This window comes from Narcine bancroftii, chromosome 2 (assembly GCF_036971445.1).
Source record: "Narcine bancroftii isolate sNarBan1 chromosome 2, sNarBan1.hap1, whole genome shotgun sequence".
Taxonomy (NCBI): Eukaryota; Metazoa; Chordata; class Chondrichthyes; order Torpediniformes; family Narcinidae; genus Narcine; species Narcine bancroftii.
In genome coordinates this window covers 255044740-255066432 of record NC_091470.1, presented here as the reverse complement: position 1 = coordinate 255066432, position 21693 = coordinate 255044740, and the positions used below count along the sequence as shown (strand labels likewise).

Sequence of the window (21693 nt, the reverse complement as noted above, 5' to 3'; positions counted from 1 at the left end):
TGGCTGCAAAAGAGGTAGCTTTGGAGATTGTGGACCTATTGGTCATAATTTTGCAAAAGTCAATAGACTCTGGCATGATTTCAGAGGATTGGAAGATTGCAAATGTGGTTCTGCTGCTTAAGAAAGGTGGGAGACCACAAAAAGGAAACTATAGGCCTGTTAGTCTAATGTTGGTGGTTGGGAAGGTATAGAGTGATCCTCAAGGATGCTGTTATGAAATGCCAAGAGATGCATAACAGGAAAGGTCCAAGTCAGCATGGTGTTTTTTTTTGTTAGAGTAGATCCTACATGGTTGAGCAGGAAATGTTGAAACTGATAAGTTGCAGAAGGATATAGACAGCTTAGGGGACTGGGCAAAAAAGTGGCAGATGAGATACAATGTTGAGAAATGTATGGTTCTACATTTTTTCACAACTTTATTGATTCATTCAAGGTTTTTACATACAGTATATAAAAAAAAAGTACATATTGTGAACAATAATTTTTTTTATATTTTAAAAAAGAGAGGGAAAAAAGAACCACCTTTCCCCCTCAGCCAGCTTTCTTTAGGAGAGCCAAAAAAAAACTAAAATATGAACTAAAATATATTTACTAAAATCTAATCAAAATAAATTTAAATGTAAATATTCTGAATATAAAGACCACTTTTTAAGAAAAAAGAATAATTATCATGTAAAACATATGTGAATTTTTCCATTACCAAACAAATTTTCATCTCATTATGCCATCTATTAATATCAATCACATTAGCATTTTTCCATATACTTGCTGGTTCTACATTTTCGTAGTGGAAATAAACAGGCAGAGTACTATTTGGATGGAGAGAAAATTCAAACCTCAGAAGTGCAAAGGGACCTAGGCATCCTTGTGTAGGGAAACCTAAAAGTTAATGACCAGGTTGGATCAGTAGTAAAGAAAGTGAATACTATGTTGGCATTCATTTCAAGGGGGATAATGTATGACTAAAGAGGTGTTGATGAGGTTGTATGGGGCACTGGTAAGACTTCATTTGGAGTACTGTGTGCAGTTTTGGGCCCCCTATCTTAGAAAGGATGTGATGTTGGTGAGAGAGAGCAGATGAGATTAACTAATATGATTCCTGGAATTCAAGGGCTAATGTTTGGCAGCTCTTGGACTCTATTCATTGGCGTATAGAAGAATGAAAGGGGATCTCAAAGAAATATCTTGAATTTGAAAGGTTTTGACAGTGGATGTAGATAGATGTTTCCCTTGGTGGGTGAATCAAGGACAAGAGGGCACAGTCTTAAAATTAGAGGTTATCCATTTAAAACACGAGGAAAAACTTTTCTCAGAGGGTTGTGGATTTGTGCAACTCATTGCTGCATACAGTGGTGGAGGCCTAAGATTGAGAAGTATCTAATTAGTCAGGGCATCAGGGGATGTGGGGAAAAGGTTGGTAATTGGAACTAGGTGAGGGTATAGTTCAGCTTAGGGTAGAGTTGTGGAACACAATAGGCAAGTGGCCTGCTTCTGTTCCTTATCTTGTGAAGAGGTTAGAAAACAATAATGAAGTCATGAAACAACAAAATTAAAATGCTTAACTACTTGGGCAGCAAGAATTAATCTGCCAAGCAGGCACTCTCTTCTAAAATTACATTTTTGTTGTTTTATTACAATCCCCATTTTATGTTCTGCATCTAATCAGCATAAAGTTAAAAATTATATTTGAAATTCAGAGCAAGGTATGATTATTTTGTGTCAAATTTTCACTGTTTTTAAATCAATCTTTGATAAATTAACTTGAGACTTTCCCAAGGCCATTCTTTGGAAAGCCTACAGCTTTACAGATGTTCAGGATCCTACTACTTCCTGTTTATTGCTGGTCCAATGTCATTCACAGAAGATTTAATCATCCCAATATTGGATTATTTTGTGAGATGATCAATCTATAACGTTGAAGATGCATATCAGCACTGTACAAAAATGGTCCTCAGCAAAATTCAGATTTATGATCTGATTTGGTATAAATTGTTTTTTAAAATTTTATATTTCTATAGATAAAATCAGTACAATTTAATGATTTATTTTGATTCTTAATAATTTGAATTTTCAGTATTTGGGGTATGGAAGTATTTATCATTCAATATAGCATTACAAATTTTATAATTTTCCTGTTAAAACATCCACAATAAGTAATATCAATAATATATTCTATTTTAAATAATTGCAATCACTTCATAAACCAATGATCTCTGACTGCTGCACAGCATTGTATTACAAGCACAGCATCAATGTCTTTGGGGAAAATGCAGGGAGTTGGAGTATAGCACTGGAACTGTTGTTGGCCTTGGGTTTTTGGCACCAGGAGGCAAGACTTTTTACAAAATGGCATTATGCTTCTAAAGGACTGGAGAAATGTCAAAGCATGAGTGCTTCTTTGCTTCAGGAGAAAGCCTGATAGTTAGATGTTGGGGAACTGGGGGTTGGTGGGGGAGAAAATTACTGCTGCTTAAATAGCACCACTGCTGCTGGTACAGACCCAGGAGAACAGAGAGCAGACAACACTGCTCTGAATGGTTCAACTACCCAGTCCTCATGCTGGTGGATCCATACTATCATGAAACAGCCTGTCAGAGGAGCTGATGTGTTTTTAAATTAAAATCTTGCAACCACAGGTCTGTGCCCAAGATGGCAGCATCTATGAGGTGTTGCAGACTCTATTGAGCAGAGGACTGGTGTAGAGGGCAGCCACCATTGAGAAGGAAAAGTAGAGGATGACCTTGTAGGATGCTGACCATGCCAGAGGATCAGTGAGGTTCTCAGTGGCTGAGGGACCCACACAGGCTGTGGGCAACTTGTGTTCAGGGGACCTGCATGGCCTCTGGGCTACAGGAGACTGGCTCATAGCCAGGTATCAGAAATAGGATTCCAGAGTGTTGAGGGCAAGAAGGGCTTCTGAAGAGCCTTGGGCACTGAAGACTTCCTGATCATGTTGGAAGTTTGGACCTAGAGCTCAAGTTTCTGACTGATTGAGCACAAGTCTGTGTGGCTGCAGAGGCTGTGGGAACATTGGAGGTGATTCCACGGGCATTCAGTGTCTCTGAAGGGATTCTCTTTTGCTGCTTTCTTAATGTAAGAGATATCAGAATACACTAATGGTGACTATGTCTGCCTTTCAGAAGGTAACTTCATGTAATATTACAGGTTATGTACATGACAATAAAGGAATCTTGAATAATTGATACCTATTCCCATACAAGTTCATCCCCTGATCTAACTATATGCTTCACTTTGCAAGGGTTGGCTGCCTATTGATTTATTAAAGGATTCCATCTAACAGTGGTCCTCGTGCAACAATAATTTGATGTCTATCCTGTTAAATTAGTTGGGATCCAATGCACAGTGTGAAGGGCCTCAGTAGCAGGCAGAGCTCCACACTAAAGCTTTAAAGAGATTTTTGCTGAAGAAAAATGGCAGGCTTATGTGGGGTGATCAATAACCTCAAGCAGATTGTAGCGTAGATAAAAGCTCACACTCGACTGGAGGGAGAACTAATGCTTTAGCTTACAACACAGGTAGGATTCCTGAACATGCTTCAGAGGGGTTCTGGGTTTAGGGGTAAACCAGTGTTATATATGAGCCCCCAGAGGAGTGTGATAGCAGATTCTATCACCAATGTGTATATGTACAGATTGTAGTGTAGGATGACTGTGATTGGCTGAGAGTGTAGCCATACCTACTGGCAGGTCTTAAAGGATTGCTCCTAGTCAGACCAGGTCATTCTGGACTGGTTGACCTACTTGTGATATGCTCCAGCCTTTTGGTTAATAAAAGCCTTAGTTTGGATCAATCAGTCTTTAGTTCTTTCGAAGCGCTCTACAATGGGGAGGAGCTGGGAGGTGGGGCCAGTCATTAGTACAGCACACTTCTAGTGAATCTCAGTTCACACAGAAACAAAGCAAGTGATTAAAGGCTTTAATATCCAGATTCATAGGGCATGTCTCTACATGCTGCTGGCCCAGATCCAAGGCTGGTATGGATGGAGGAGACTTGGGTTATCAGGCTTTATTGGGAATTTAAAGGAAAGAGTTATAGGGTCACGGGTGGACCAGCCTGTACAGTCTAGTGAGGTCACATTTGCACTACTGTGTTCCACCACATTCACCCCTCCTTTTTAGATGAAGTCCATCGAGGTGAAGCGTGACAGTGTCCATCATTACTGGTTGTGCAGTCTTTAATAGTTCACAGATTTAGCTGGTCCAGTGGCTCTATTCGCTGCTTTGATTGCCGCAATACAAATTGCGTCATTGGCTCCTGTGGGACGGTGACTTGTGGGCTTGAGGTCCGGGGACTGAACTGAATGTGTTCTGGGTGGTGTGAGGGTGTTAGTGATTCAGTTTGTCATTGTAGGGGTAGTGGGGTGGGTTCAAGTGATCCTTTGGCCAGTAGAAGGGGCCAGCTGGTTGCTGATGAAGACTCTGGGTGCACATCCTCTGCTGGGTCCCCTGCTCGTCAGGTCCTGGATGGATACCATGTCTTCCTGCTTCCTGGGTGTACTGGGGGATTGCATACAGGAGGTGCACTTCCTCATCCAGCAGGTCTGCCTTGTGGGTCCTAACATGTCTGTGAAGAAGCACTAGCCCAGGGGTCATTAGCCAGACTGGCAGCATGGTTCCCCGATGTCTATCCCCTAGGGAAGAAGAGCAATTTCTCATGTAGGGTAGCATTTGTAACAGTACATAGTAGGAACCTGATGGTGAGTAGTGCCTCTGGAAGGACCTCTTGCCACTGATACAGGCATTCATTTTGACTTGAGGACCAAGAAGATTGCTCTCCAGATCATGCTGTTCTCTTTCCACCTGCCCACTCCCACAAGGGTTGTTGCTAGTGGTTCTGTTTGTGGCTATACCTTTGGACAGGAAATATTGGTGCAACTCCTCACTCATGAAAGAGGACCCCTGATCACTGAACGTAACTGGGATATCCTAACAAGATGGAGGTTGCAGAGGGCTTTAATGACTGAGTGTGGTCCTATCCAGGCAGGTAATAGCGAAGGGAAACTTGAGTCCTTGTCCATGATATTTAGGAAGGGAGCCCTTGAAGTCCATACTGATGTGTTCAAAGGGGCAAATGGCCTTGATCAGCTGAGCTATCTCTGGCCAGTAGAACTATGGCTTGCACTCTACACAGACCAAACAGTTAAGAGTCAACTCCCTGATCTCCCCCACAGAATAGGAGAGGTAGTGGGCTCTCGAAGTGGTAGTCTGGTGATCCTAGAGTGGCAGAAGCTATTGTGAAGGGCCTGGAGGTGATCTATCTGCCCTGGCACAGGGCATCGGGTGGACTGTTCAATTCTCCACCTCATAATCTTGTCATTTTTAATCTTCTCCTGCTATTTATTGTTAAACATAAAGGTAATGTCTCTCTGGTCCTCCACTATAGCGTGTGCTGCTGCCTCAATGGTGGAGTGCTCGAGTTCAAGGCCCTGGAGGGTCTGGGAAAAGGATGCCATGGGCCTACCTGCTTAGTTCAGTGTAGTGGCCAGGTTGAAGTTGGAAGTGTCCTTCTTCACTTGAAAAGGGATGGATTCACTGATGGTGTGTATCGCTGCAATGGCCTTAAGGACTTCTACCAACAGGGGGAAATGTGGTGGTCTTCACTAGGGGTTGGGCCTTATCAGTGTAATTGGGGATTCATTGGGTGTAAGAACCTTGGGCACCTTTTCAAGCCCTTGAGTTTTTGAGGCAGTGGACATTCCAGAAGGGGGTGCTTGCACTTGGAGTTGGGGGCAATGACACCATGTACCCAGTATTGCCAGATATGAGGTGCAGAACATGCAGTTTTTCTGGTTGTATGTTAAGTTTGGGGCTTTAGTGGTGGCCAGGAACTTCTGCAGGTTTGTGTCATGTTCCTCCTGGTTATGGCTGCAAAAAGTGACATTATCCAAGTATTGATATGTGGCTTTTAACTTGTTGTCATCCACCATTTGATCCATCTCCTATTGAAACACAAAAACCCCATTTGAGAGGCTGAATCGACCCACAGGAAATGTTAGAGGTGGCTGTTGGCCTTGAACACTGTGTATTGATGGTCCTCTGGGCAGATCAGGATCTGGTGATATGCCGACTTGAGATCTATGGTGGAGAAGACTGATACTGGGCTATCTCATTCACCATGTCAGCTATGCAGGGGTGGGGATAGGTGTTCAATAAGGTGAACTGGTTGAGAGTTTGGCTATAATCAATGACCACTCTTCTCCCCACTCTTGGCTACCATCACTTGTACCCTCCATGGGCTGTTACTGGACTCAATAATGCCCTCTGTTAGAAGTTGCCCCACTTCAGCTTTTATAAACTCTCTGTCCCTGGGGCTGTATTGTCTACTTTTAGTTTGCAATATGGGGTGAGATTCTGGAACTGGGCCGGGGTGAAGAGGGATCCGGAGGGTGGCCAGATTGCATGTTGGGTGCCATGGATAGTGTTCCTGCATCTGATTGGCTACATTTGGAGGGAAGGGTGGGGCCTCCAGGTATTGGTTATTTCTGACTGAGGGGAAGATGGGGCCCGTTTAAACTGCATCAGCATGCTCTTAAGCTGACACTGGAAATCCAACCCAGAATGACTGGCACTGAGGTGGGCATCATAAGCAGTTCAAAGTTTTCATACTTCATGCCCCTCATGATTAGGGTCACGGTGCAGCATCCACAGTTTTCCGTGGAGTGGGATTTTGATGCTCGAGCTACTTTACACTTTGCAGGGACGCTGCAAGGGAATAGAGTTGGACTGTTCCTGCGTGTATTAAACTTTTGGTGCTCCCCATGTGGAATAGGTAGCCTGTGGTGCGACTATTTACCTCCATGTCTATCATAGAATGTGCCAGTTGGTGTGGCCTGTTCTTGTCCAGCATGATGGAAGCTAGAGTTAGCTTGTTGTCGGAGTTGCTATTGTTGCTACCATAATCTCACGTGGTGGAGTCTGGAAAAGATGCCAGAAGTGATGTCCTCTTGTATCAACTTCCTCCTGTTCCTGCCATTTGGTCCTCTGCTGCCAGAAATGATGCTAGAAGTTGGTTGATCCAAGATGACGTCATGGTTGTGGTCAACATGCGGTGCAGCTGGAGGAAGGTTTAGAATCCATACTTTGGCATAGTGCCCTTTCCTCTTGCAGTTTGAACAGGTTGCATTACGGGCCAGACAGTACTTCCTCAGGTGCTTGGTCTGGCTGCAGTAGTTGCACCGAGAGTGCTTGCCAGTGGCAGTCAGGATCCCCAAGTAAACCTCAGCATTCTGAGCTGCCCCCAGCGATCAAGCCATCTGCACGACTTCCTGTAGGGTCTGATTATCCTTCTCTAGGAGTTGCTCACAGATGTGATGGAAACATAAGCCAGCCACTAGCCTAAAACTGATGAGCTCCTCTTGGTAGACTGCCATGGTCACATCTGCACACCCACAGGATCATCCCAGCTCCCTCATAGTCCTCACAAAGTTGTTGATGGACTCTCTAGGGGCCTGGTGTCTGGTAACTCTATGCATACATAGAGTTCATGGGAGCACCGTATTGCAGCAGGGCCATTACGACCTTGTACTTATTGTAGTTTATTTGTTCAGCTTGGTGGCCCACTGATGAAAAGAGCAGATCGTACTTGTGTACATCTGCAGAGATCTCGCAGCATTTCACGTAGGTCTTTAAGCAGTGCAGCCACATATCAAACTTGACGGAGGCCTCTGGGGTTGGTCTCCAGTTTCTCGACTTGAATTGTCTTGTCCATGGCATGCACTCTGGATATTAAATTGTGGCACAAGCAGACATGAAGCAAGTGATTAAAAACTTTAATATTCCAGAAACATTGGGCATGCCTCTACATGCTGGTGGCGTAGATCCAAGGTTGGTATGGATGGAGGAGACTAGGGCTATCAGCCTTTATTGGGAATCTATAGGGAGGAGCTACAGGGTCAGGTGGGCCAGCTTGTAAAGTCTAGTGAGGTCACGCTTGCACTACAGTGTTCCACCACAGCTTTAGAAGTGGTCCTGCCAGGCTTGCAGCAAAGCTGGGAGAGGATCTGATGATACTATTGTCAGGAGGTGCTGAAGAAGAGTTAAACAGTCTACAGATGCTGGAGTTGACTGTAGTTTCTCCAGCATGTTCATGTATTGCTGAAAGAGAAGGGTTTCTTTCTCCAAAGGGTCACTCTAGATCAGGAGTAGGCAACCTTTTAATTTTTAATCTTTAATTTAAACATATAGTGTGGTAACAGGCCATTTCAGGCCACGTGTACATACTAGGAGTGTAGGTTAATTGGGCACCACAGACACATAGGCCGAAATGGCCTGTTACTGTGCAGTATGTCTAAATTAAAAATGTAAAATTAAAAGGTTTTACCACCCCTGCTCTAGATGTTTTCTCGCTTTTTTTTCCTTTTTTGTTATTGATCTGAACATTAGTAGTCATGCCAGTATATATTATCCTTAAAAAGGTGATGATCTACCTTTTTGAATTTCTCCTGACCTTGCTATGGGGATGGGAGCTCCAGGATTTAGACCCAGAATCAATGAAGGAACAGAAATGTTTTCTAAGTCAAGAAGGTGCAAGGCTTGGTGAGAGCTGTGCAGGTGATAATGTTCCTATGCAAGTTCTGCTCACCCAGAAAGTTTGCAAGGGGCTCTCAAGGTAACATAGGCAATTTGTGATGGTCCAACCTAAATATTACTATGTTCAAAAGATTTTTAGATGGTTTTCTATAGGAAAGGCATGAGGGATATGAGCCTAATGGTAATGTGTGAAGCATCCCATCACACTTAAAGTTCATTTTGTAATTTTCCTGAGTTCCCTCCTTTTCAATTCCTGCTTTTGTTTCTGTGTTAACTCTCTTTATTAATTTAATTCTAGCAAATATTGAGGCACGGACAACTGAGGAACGGCAGACTCCTTTCCATTTTGCAGCTAAGTATGATGCAGTAAATGCTCTTCAGTGCTTGCATGAAAATGGTGCGAATAAAAATGCTGTGGATTACAAAGAAAGAACTCCATTGTATCTTGCTGCACGACATGGTAAATGTCAAGATAAGTAGAGTAAGTTATTAGTGTACCAGTGTAGACTGATGAGAAGCTTCATGGTAATTAAATAAGTTTCTTTTGCCGTGAAAATTAATATATAAATCGCACATACTTTACAACACCATAAAAATAATCCCAGAAACAATAAGCTTGGTGACATTTATGAAATGAATGTTTAGCAATACACAAGGAAATTGAGGAAAGAAAAAACTGTGTGGTGGAGTAAAAGTAAGGAGAGATCGAGCAATAGGAGATGGTTATAGGTTGTAAAGAAAAAAATAATTGGAACCATTCTGTCCAAATAAATTGAATCAAGGGTAATATAAAATTATTAAATTTAACATTTCAACTGGAAGGCTTTCATGTCTTAATTGATGTTATGTCTGTGTTATTTGGGAGGCTTCTCAAATAACTTGGATACAAGATTCAAATAACAGAAGAGACTTTACTTACCAATGCCTTCCACTATCTCAGGAAACTGTTCATACACCCCACAGTGGTGCACTACTGTTACTACAGTGAGAAGGATGTGTTCTTGCATGGTTACAAAAAGTTCACATTATCTTGACTATATAACATCCCTCCTTCTTGAGATGAATAAAAATTTAGTACTCTTTATCACTTTCTTTCCAGTGAAACTTAACTAACAAAACTTGTATACGAGTTTATTTACACAACTTTTTAAATAGTTCTTATCGAAATCACATTGGCGGCAGTATGTTGCTTCGCCATCTTGTGGATTTGGCTGCGACCACTGGGCTCTGTTACTGGTACACATGTAGGTGATGTAGCTTGTTGAGCTTCACCTGATGACTGCTGTGTTGATGTTTCGATATTGGTGGTTGTGGTCTCTTGATACCTCATTTGATATTGGTGTTGCAGGCTTTGTTGGTTTTAAAGCTTTCTGCTTCATCATATCTTGTCAGCTGGGTGTTGATTCTGTTCTGCCTCAGCTGATTGCTAGAGTGTCTTGACAATGTATGATCTTGGTGTCTCAGCTTCTCCAATGTTGGGGTCCATGTTTTCCACATTGGCTCTTGAATATGCACATGCTGCCTTCTGAAGAGTTCTTGCAGTGTTTGTGCATGTTTGTTATAATGCTGGCATCCTTGCATGTCAGCCAGTCTTCTGATCTTGTGGAGGATGTATTTTGCTTGGCAGAATTGTTTTATATCTCCTGCCATTTAGAAGTTCTGCTGGGGATCATGTCGGCCCTTAAAGGTGTTGCTCATAATAATAGAAGAGCTAGGTATGGGTCTTCTTTTGTTTCATGACACTTAATTCGTATGAATTTTACAGTTTGCCCTCATCTTTCAATGAACCCATAACTTTTGGGGTAGTATGGGGATGATGTTGTAATTATAAATCCATACTCTGCAGCCAGTTTACTGAATTCTTGTGATGTGAGCTGTGTTCCATTGTCACATATTACTTGCTCAGGTATTTCTCTTTCAGCAAGGAGCGCTCTCATTTCTGAGGTGATAATTGATGCTCTCAGGTCTTTCACCCTTTTGAGGAATGGAAAGTTAGAGTAGTAACAGGCTACTATTAACATACCATTCTTGATGAACAAGTCTGCTCCCACTGTGTGCCATGGCCTGGCAGGTACTTCTGTGGAAATCATTTCCTCTTTTTGTTGTGTTTCTGTACTTTTGGTATATTTGACATGCAGCCACCATATTTTCAAAGTCTTTGTATATACCAGTCCAGTACACAGCTGACTTTGCTCTGAGTTTACATTTCTCCATTCCCATGTGACCTTCATATATTTTAAGGAGAATCTTTCTGCATTGTTTCAGATATAATCAGTCTTGATCCAGCCAGCAGAACACCATTCTCCAATGATGTGTCAGCTCTGATAGACCAATATTGATGTATTGAAGGCTGTATCTGCTTTATCCTCTCTGGCCATCCTTGTATCACATGTCGAGAAAGCATTTGCAACACATCATCCTTAATCTGTTTCTTCGTTGATCTGTCAGTTTATTACTCGTTTCACTGACGAGATGTATCTTGATCGCCATGACTTTAATTTCATATTTTTCATTTGAAGAAAATCGTGACAAAGTATCAGCAAGAACCATCTCTTTACCTTGTAATTATTTTTAAGTCAAAGTCGTAGAAGTAATCTCTGCAGTCCAGCTGGTTCCTTGTTTAGGTTCTTCCTCTGAATGTGTTCCAGTGTGCAATCATCATTTTCCACTATAAACTTTCTTCCATACAGAAACTTGTGAAACTTTTCACATCTATGTATGACTGCTAACAGCTCTCTCTCCATATTGGCATATCTGGTCTCTGCTTTTGAGGCAAAAGCTATTGGATTTCCTCCTTGTACTAATGCTGCACCAAGGCCTCTGTTAGATGCATCTACTTGCAGAGTGAGGGCTTTTTCTCTATAATATCTCAACTCCACTTCTCTGCATATTATTTCTTTGAGCTGATGTGATGGTGACCACTGAAATTCCACATCTTCCTTCAGCAACTCTCTGCTTGCTGTGTAGACTGACATATATGGTATGAAGGAACTCGTGTATTGGACCAACCCAAGGAAACTTTTGAGTTTTTATCCTTTTGCGTGCTCCATCTCAGCAATGCCTTTAACCTTCTCTGGGCTTGACCTTACCCCATCAAGAGTGTACACCATCCGAAGAATTGGCATTCCTTCTCTTTCATAATGCATTTGTCTGTATTAAGTTTAATTCTAACTCCTCTTTTTCTCTCCATTGCCTCATGTGGATGAAGATCATGAGCTTTTCCATCTGTTTTTAAAAACCTGGATGTCATTCGCAATGCCAACAGCACCTTTACACCTTCTGTAGGTCTCATCGATCTTCTGTTGGAACACGTCCTGGCTCACCTTTGGGCCGAAAGGTAGTCACAGGAACTTGTAATGGCCAAATGGAGTATTGAATGTTGTTAGTAGTGTTGATTCCTCATCTTGTTTCAAATTCCATTATCCATTCTTAGCATCTAGCTTGCTAAAGATTTTGGATCCTGTTAGTTACGCTGTGATATCATCTGATGTCGGTGTTGGATAGCGACCCCTTTTTAATTGCATGATTTAAGTCTTTAGGGTCCAGACAGATTCTCAAATGGCCATTTAGTTTTTCTTTGACCACTAGGGAATTTACTCAGTCATTTTAGCTATGACTTGTATCCCTTCCATGTCTTTTAGTTCTTGCTCCAGCTTTTTAAGCTCTAGTGGTACTTTTCTTGGACCATGGACTACTGTTTTGCAGTTTAGATCTATAGCGATGTGATATTCAGTCTCCAAAGCATCCAACTGAATCCTCAAATATTCTGGGTACATGTTCATGAGCTCTGCTTTGTGGCTGGAGGTCTGTTCTCAAATGGAGTGTCTATGTTGATCCTTTTAGATATCTTCATCCAGATCTCATAATTGACAGAGATAAACTGAAACTCCTGGCAGCTATCCACACCTAGAATTGCTGGTCAATCTGCATCTACCACATAGAACATAGAGGATGTTCTTTCCCTCTATGGCAGGTATTGATCTTGGCAGGCATTGATCTTGGCTCTCCAAACTGCTTGATCATGGGTCCACCATAGGTTGTTAATGTGCCATTTGCTGTTTCCAATGTACCATCTTTTGGATACCCTTTTGTTTTCTGGGAACATCTGGTGGTAGTCTGAGTAGAACAACGATGCTTTGTGATCCAGCTTCACCTTTTGGTTAAATATCGTAGGCTTGTTCTGGATTGTCCTTGGATCCTGGTGTGCAACTCGCTTCCTCCTTTCATCTCACTCGGCATCTCGTGAAGGGGTATGGATTCTATGCCCAGTATCTGGGTGTCTGAGTCCCCATTGTTTCCTTTTATGTGGTGGATTTTTTTTCCACTGGTATTGGTGTTTTCTTCATACCAGACTTGCACATCTTCGCCCAGTGGTTTGCTTTACCACAGGCACTACATTCCGAACCGTATGCGGGGCATTTGTTTCGGTCATTGAAGGGGTGTTTTCTGCTGCACTTCCTGCAGGACGGGGGGGTTTGAACTTTTCTGATTGTGTTCTTTATAGCATCAACCCTTCCTTCTCTTTGCTGTGGGAGGGTCTGCATAGATAGGGATTTGATTTGCATCCTCATGACTTCAAAGGCTCTGGCTGTGACTAAAGCTTTGGCCAGCTTCAAGCTATCCTTCTCTAAAAGACTTTGGCACTTCGGGATGAGCACTCTCCCATATTAGTTGATCAACTCATCTTTCCTCAATATCCTTAAATCTGCATTTTGTAGCAACAATTTTTAGTCTAGTGAGGAAGTTATCAACAGTTTCATCAGTCTCTTGCATTAATCCTTGAAATTCATCGTGTTTAATTCTATGATTAGACCTGGGTTCAAGGTGAGAAGCAAACTTTGCAAATATCTGCTCTGGATCATTTTTCTCCACCTCTGTAAGCTCCCAGCTATTAAATAAGTCAAGGCTTTGCTCCCCTGTCCAGAGAAGTATATAACTGACTCTCCTCTGCTGTTGCATTTAATATAGCTTTTGAATCCTAAATTGCACTTTTGCTGAAACCTTTTAAATGATTCAACAATGTCTTCAGCCTCTCAGTCCATCACTGGGTGTACTGCTGTTACTCCAGCCATTTTTTCTCTTCCCCTTTATATTTCTGTGACTTGCAATCAATTGTGTGGCTTTATTCTTGTTCTCTTATGTGGCTGCCACCATGTTATGTCTGTGTTACTTCAGAGGCTTCTTAAATAAATTGGAGATACAAGATTCAAATAACAGAAGAAACTTTAATTACTGATGCCTTCCACCATCTTGAGAAACTGTTCATACACACTCATACATACCACCCCACAGTGAGAAGGGTGTATTCTTCCGCAATTACAGAATGGTTCACGTTATCCTGACTATATTAACAGATAGCAAATCATTTTCTTCAGGTTGACTTTTTATGTAACTTTGAGATTTATCTACTTGTTTAATTTGGGCTACAAACTTAATTGAAGATAACAAAAATATGGCTGGAAAATTAGAAGACACAATTAATATTCTTTTATATTATTTAAGAGCCCAGAGGACTCCAAACCAAGCAGCAATAGAAATTCACTGAGACAATGGTTACTTAAACCAAAGTTGCTTTTAATTTTCTTTAAACACAAAAATAGGATCATTTCTTACTCTTAACTTATTCCCCTTCTAATTCTAAGCACATGTGCGTGTAATGTGTACATGTTCAGGAACACTTTGTTTCACAGTCCAATCATTCACTTCAGTGTCTTCCTGAAGAAACTTACCCCATCATAGGTTTTCCAAATGATAATCTCTTCTTCCAGGTCACCAGATTGTTACTCTTGTTTCCCTTATTTCAGGAGAAACACTCCATAACCAGTGCATTCTTAAGAGACCAGAGCAGTACTCCATGTGTAACCTCATCAGTACCTGTATAGTTGCAGCATAACTTCCCTGTTCTTAAATTCAATCCCTCTAGCAATGAAGGCCAGCATTCTATTTACATTCTCAATAGCCTGCTGCTAACATTGGCAAACATGTTACTCTGTCTGCCAGACCCTTTCCCACTCACTGAACCAATCTATATCACTCTACAGACTCTATCCTCTACACAATTAGCCTTTTCACTCCATCTAGGGTTATCAGCAAACTTGGATACACTATTCCCCCTCTTCCAGAACATTAATGTATATCTTGAACAGTTGCAGGCCCAGTGGCACCCCACTCACCACCATTGACCACCAGTAAAGCACGCCTACACCCCAACTCTCTCCTTTTGGTTAATCCATCCTCTATACATGGAATACATCACCCCAACTCTGTGCATTCTTATCTGTTGTATGCCTTTTATATGACACTTGATCAAAACACCTTCTGGACCTGAAACAATATCCACTTGCACCTCTATCTACTGTGTTCATATTATAATCTTAAAAACTATAGTAAATTTGTCAAACAGGACCTGCCTTTGCTGAATCCATGCGGTGTCTGCCTGATGGATCCAGATGTCTTGCTATTTCTTCTTTAATGATAGCTTCAAGCATTTTCCCAACTACAGGTGTTAAACTAACTGGCCTATCGTTTTCCTGTCTTTTGCCTACATCTTTTTTGAATAGTGGCATTACATTTGCTATCTTCCAATCCATTGGGACCTGCCCAGAGTCCAGAAAATTTTGGTAAATTATCACCAATATCAACTATAATCTGCTCTTTCTTTCTGTACCCTGGGATGCATTCCATCAGGTCCAGGGGATTTGTATATCTTTAGACGCTCAAGTTTTCTGAGTATGACCTTTTTGTACTAACCTATTACATTGAGGTCCTCAACTCCCATCACATCCATAACATTTGTCTTTGGTATGTTTGACATATCCTCCACCTTGAATACCGATACAGGTTAGTTATTTAGTCTTAGCCTCTCCTTCATTACCCAATATCAATTTCCACCCCCCATCTTCCAAAGGACCAACCTTTACTTTGGCTGGTTTCCCCTACTCTTATTGTCCTTTTAACTGGAATATATTTTCGTTGAGCACAGTGAAAAATCTCTTTGAAAGTACTCCACTGTTCTTCAACCATCCCTCCAATGTTGCCTGCATTCCCAGTCTAGCCTGCCAACTGCTCCCTCATCCCTTTTTAATTTCCCTTGTTTAGGCCTAACACACTGGTTATAGACAGAACTCCATTTGTACAAGTTCAATTATACGATGATCACTCTTTCCAAGAGGATCCCTAACTACAAGATCACTAATTTAACCAGTTTCATTGCACAGAAGTAGATCAAAGATGACTTATTCCCTTGTAGATTTAGTAATATGGTGTTCAAGAAAGCCATCATGTGTGCATTCCATGAAGTCCTCCTCAAGGCTGCATTGACCAACCTGGTTCACCCAATCTGTGTGAATGTTAAAGTCCCTCATGATTACTGCAGTTCTATCCTTTCCAATAATTCTTGATTTATTGGCTGTGCCACTGTAATATTGGTAGCTATAGACAACTCCCACTAGTGATTTTCTTTTCCCCCTCTGCTATTCCTAATCGCTACTCAAATGCTCATTAGATCTTGTATCATCCCTCGCTATTGCCCTAATCTCCACCTTCTCTAAGAGTGCCTCCATTACCTTCCTGCATGCCCTTTCTTATTACTTGATATTCTTGAATATTTAATTCCTAATCTGTTCCACCCTGCAACCACATCTCCTTTCCTTCCCCAATTCTGGTGCCTTTTTCCCATGAATTGGAACCCACTTCTCCCATGCCAATCCTTGAGTCTTGCATTTAACTCTCTAATCTTCTGGATCCTATTCCAAATTGCAAGTGGCTCAGGAAGTAATCCAGAGAGTCTTTTTGGTTCTGCTTTTCAATTTGATCACTAGCTTCTCATTCCCTTAACAGAGTCTCTTTCCTCATTCTACTTGTATCTTTGGTATCCACACAGACCACAGAACAACAGAATCTTGCTCTCCACTATAAATTCCTCTTCAAGTCAGAAAGATGTCTGGAACCCGGGCCCCAGGCAGGTAACAGTACCTATGAGATGCTCTATCCCTGCAACAGAGAACTTTGTCTATTCCCCGAACTATGCAGTCTCTGATTACCACTACATTTCTCTTCTCTGTCTCACACCCCCCCCCCCAAGAATGGCTTCCTGAACCAGTGCCATGGTTAAGTTGCTCATCCTTCCTGCAGCCCCCACACAGTAAAAAATCTTAGACTTGAGGTAAGATCAAAGGCTGAGGCTCCTCCAGCACTCTCTTTTGGATCCCACTACCTCCATCACTCAGTCATACCATCTTGTTCTTGACCACAGGCTGAATTTGAGGCAGCTATTCTAATGGATGGAGAGAATATATTTGTTCAATTTTTCCCTGAGTTACACTTTCAATATAATTTTATTAGGTTACATTTTTTGAATTTGGACCACCAAGGAAAAGTTTATTATCAACAGTGCAGAGAAATGTCTTTACTGAATATTTTTGAATCTTGAAAAATTAAGACGGAGGTTAATGTGGGGGGCCAAAAATTAGATCATTTAATTTGGCAAATATCAGATTTAAATAGGACTCTGTATTCTGCAGTCTCCTAGTTGAGGCCCAGGGTAAAAATGAATTTCAGCATTGTAATGTCTCCTACAATATTTTGCTGAATTGGGGTGATAGGTAGGCAGCGATGACTGCAACTAGCTCCAACATGTTCAAGCAATTATTGGTCAATCCATTTAATACTATTAGTAAGAAATTCAAGGGAAACCAAATTAAAGAGAGAAAAGAACACCTGAGATGAAGAGTATGATTATTAATAATCAGAATGGAGGAAAATCTTGGTTAACCAGCCTTATTGAATGCTTTGAAGAGGTAACCAAATAAACGATAGTAATGAAGTTGGTGAGTTTTTTGAGATTTTCACATGGCCCTCTATTAGATATCTTGTAGTAATTTAATGATCAAGGTCAAAGACGGTTAAAAGTGAAGTGGCCACATAGATTGCGAGCTGAATTTGTGATAGAAGGCAAAGAATGGTGTTCCACAAAGATTGGATCTGTAGAACCACTGGTGTTCACAATTAATAGCAGTTTAGACTATCATAAATGCAGTTTCTAAATTTGCAGCTGACAGCAAATTGGGGAGATTGTACTAAGAAGAACTGCATCATATTACAGGAGGACGTGATCTTGCAGAATGGACAAAGAATTGGCAAATGAAGTTTAACACTAAAGCTTGAAGATTAGGGAAGTTGTTTACTACCTAGGAGGTGGTGTGGCACAATAAGGACAAAAAAAATCAATCACTTAACATCTGGAATATTACAATTTTAAAAAGTGGAAAGTTGTGCTAAATCTAGAGTAATCCTGATTAGGTGGTTGCTATGTTTTAGAAAGGATCTGAAGACACTAGAGAGAGTGCAGAAAAGATATAAATGAATGATGTCTGAAATGAAAAGAGTAGACATAACCAGGAAGTATAAGCACAGTCTCTAATCTGAGAAAGGAAGGCTGAGGATTTATATCTGAGATCTTGAAATTGTGAAAGATTTTGCTAGAAATGGATGCAGAGAAAATGCTCATTTATGGGGAAGGGCATAACCAGAAGAGGGCTTGAACATGAGAAGCATCATCAAATGGAATAGGATATTTAGAAGTATTTGGTTTGTTCAAAGAATATAAAGGAAAACATCTTGGGAATAACATGCATGCATTTAAGGGATGCTGGACAACTAGGTGAATTAGGGAGTTTTGCCTAACTATATAAAAGATAGGAGTGGATGTGAGAAGTACATCAATGGGCATGGAATATTTCCTATTGAATGACCTTCTATGCTATATGTTCTATGTAATGGAGCTGAAGTACATAATCAGACAAGATCTCATTGAATGAAAAAATAAAATAAAGGACTAAACATTTTCTTCCTATTCCTTATGCAGTCTTCATGCATTTGATGATGTGTGGTATTATTTATTTTCATAGCCCTCCCTATATTTTCTCTGTGCTAAAAACAAACTATGAATGAGGAGGAGTTATTTGATCAATCAAGCACAGAATGTGTAAAATCTACCCAGGCATTGATCATCCAAATATTTTATTTTCCATTGGCGAGTTCTTTGGATTTCCATTGGGCTTTTCTAGTGTTCAACAACTTTAGTGAAATATTGAAAGAGCATGGATAATTGTTTTCAAACATTGTTAATTTCTTTATGGATCTGATAGTGATGGAATCATTAATGGAAGTTCAGACCCAATATTTACAAAATAATTCTTAATTTAAAGTCCATTATACAACTCCCCCTTACCTTTTTATTTGGATGTTTGCTGACTGTTTTCCATACCATGATGAAGGATTCAAGCCCAAACATCAACTAAGTATTTTTATCATGGCTATATAAAGAACACTGACCTGCTGAGTTCCTCCAGCTTTATGTTTTTACTTCAACCACTGTCAGCCAAAAATCTCACTAATTTAAATTCTCCTCCTAGGTCCATGCACTATTCCTTAAATTTCATTGTATTCCCATTGTTCACAAAGGTTCCTGAAGCCTCATGTTTTTCCCATACCATTTTTAATGACATTGTAGGCAAAACATTTTGTATCCCAAGCTCTCCCAAATAGATTTAATCAACAACGAAAACCACATGATACCTGGTTATAACAAGATCTGGCCTGAAATATCAACATTCTTGAGTTTAAATCTGCCTTTCTTAGGATAACCCCTCATCCTTTCCTCATCTGTCCAGGAATTCTGCAGACTTTATGCCTACACAATGTTTCATCATCTCAATTTCTATGTAGTTAATCCACAATAGCAATGAAAAATGGACTTTCTAGTTTTTAAAAAGGCTGATCAACATCACGTTAGATGCACTTGATGGAAAGCAGTTCCATAGTTCACATAATTAAAAGATAATAAATGAGTAGATTTACACCCAATAAATGCTCTATAATGCTATCCAAGCTGTGATGCCTGCATTGCACACTTGAATATAAAGTTTGAGAACAAATGGGGCAGCAGTGTGGAAAATATTCCCTTCAACTTTTGCTTGTTAGTATATTAGCCTGATTTGTCTCTTCATTCCCTTGTTCTGATATTTTGTCCTTGCTGCTTTTAAGCAAAACATAAGAAATCACTAAAGGATCTATTGTAGAATATAAATCAGATTGATCGGAAAAGTGAAATCAAAAAATTGCAGATGCTATAAATCTAATTTGTGCAAGTATGCCTGTTTGTTTGTCTGTTCTCCATGCACTCTAGAAATGTCCAAGGAAGTTCAGTAGGGGTAACATTTGATATTGAATGTCATGACCACACTGATTTCAAACTTTAAGGCCATATGAAGTTCAAAAGCTTTTCCCCCTCTCAAAAAATCGATTAGTTACAGTCATTCAAAATAAAAACAAGTGGCTAAATCCACTTCAATAATAAGGCAACATTGGCAGAAGGTCTTCACAAGCCTGTAGAATTAGACAAAGGAGAAAGCAAGAGACAGCAGAGAAACATCAGTTTTGCATCACTGTTGATGTTTACAGACATGCAAGGAGCAGGTAGCATGAAACTGAGGAACAATGCCAAGCCTGCTTCCGTGCTGATGCTGCCGGGCATTCAATGAGCAGACTAGTCTGCTGAGGAAGAACGAGCAAGGCTCAAAGCAAAGTGAACAAAAGCCACCAGATGAACGACAGCACCATTTACTCAGCCAGTCTGCTAAATGTTGCATTAATTACTCATTGACACCAAATATGCTTCCATTAATGTAGTTGTAATTGGCTCCATATTAGATGTAAGCCAACATTGTGTAGCAAAGAAGTGGAAAGGTGAAACACCATTGATGTGTTGTTCCAGTGGAAATCTTATGGCCTGGGCAATGCTGGGTATCCTGCTAGTCTGTAATAAAACAGAAAATAATGGAACATTGTGAAGATCAATTACCATCTGTAGAAAGAGGTATAGAGTTAATGTCTTCAATCTAAAATTCTGTTTCTCTTTCTATTAAAGCTACATAACCTGCTGAGTCTGTTCAGGTCTTTCTGTTGACTGTTAAGCAGATGAGATTGGTGGAAAAAAAATCAAACATTGAAATATTTCAAATATTATTTTCCTTTAAAATTTTAATGTGTGATGATGATATTGGAAAAACTCCATTTTTAAATGAAATGTTAATTACTGGATATGGTATTAAGAAAGCAGATGGTATGTGTGAGTGAATGCAAGTACAGGAAGTAACATCTCTCAGGTAATTGTTTTGAATATTGGTGAAATCGAACCTGGAATATTGTGTTGTGATTTGGTCTCTTTACATAAAAAGGCATTCATATGCCAGAAAGGCAATGCAATAAGGGTTAATCTGGTTAGTTTCTGTAATGGCAGGTTTGCCATTTAATGAGAGATTACCACCGCCAGTGGGCTGATAACGCCTCAAACCGTGCATCTTGGCGCCTCACAGTTTGGCGGGCAGCAACCTCCTTTGAAGAAGACCGCAGAGCCCACCTCACTGACAAAAGGCAAAGGAGGAAAAACCCAACACCCAACCCCAACCAACCAATTTTCCCCTGCAACCGCTGCAATCGTGTCTGCCTGTCCCGCATCGGACTTGTCAGCCACAAACGAGCCTGCAGCTGACGTGGACTTTTTACCCCCTCCATAAATCTTCGTCCGCGAAGCCAAGCCAAAGAATAGATATTCCAGAACTAGTATGGCTGCAATCTGAAAATAAGTGGTGGGCCATTTAGAACTGAGATGAGGAAGTGCTTCATGGTAAGTGTGAGGAAATTTTGGAATTATTAACCCAGAGGGATGTGACAACTGAGTCATTAAGTTCATTCAATTCAGATTGATATATATTTCTGTGTTGAGAATCTAGGCATGCAAGATAGTGTTGGAAAATTACGGTGAGGTGTAAGATCTTGATGAATGGAAGAATAAGTCCTTTAGGGAAATAAATCTGCTACCCATACCTCATCTGGCCTACATGAGACTTTAGTCCCACAACAATGGTATAACAAGCCTTTCATTTGCAGTAAATGCTAGAAAGCCACATAAAAACAAAACTGGACATCACCCACAGCTGACATATATGCACCAGGAATGACAACAGCCAAAACTATCCTGTCAACCATCAGCTAAAAGGTCATGGGGAACAAAAGTATGGGAAGCATGGAACTTTGACGTTGTCCTCCAGGTATTTTCATTCCTTCACTGTTGCTGGGTCAA

At 40.7% G+C, this 21693-nt stretch overlaps 1 protein-coding gene across 5 annotated transcripts in view; it reads left to right on the top strand.

Moving 5' to 3' along the window:
- Positions 1-21693, top strand: part of LOC138755248 (transient receptor potential cation channel subfamily A member 1-like) — a 157482-nt gene that overhangs the window by 42929 nt on the left and 92860 nt on the right. For all 5 annotated transcript variants that reach the window (XM_069920883.1, XM_069920882.1, XM_069920879.1 and 2 more), the window contains one exon: positions 8848-9009. In XM_069920883.1, the coding sequence (XP_069776984.1) occupies positions 8848-9009 (162 nt within the window). The remainder of the gene's footprint in view (positions 1-8847; positions 9010-21693) is intronic.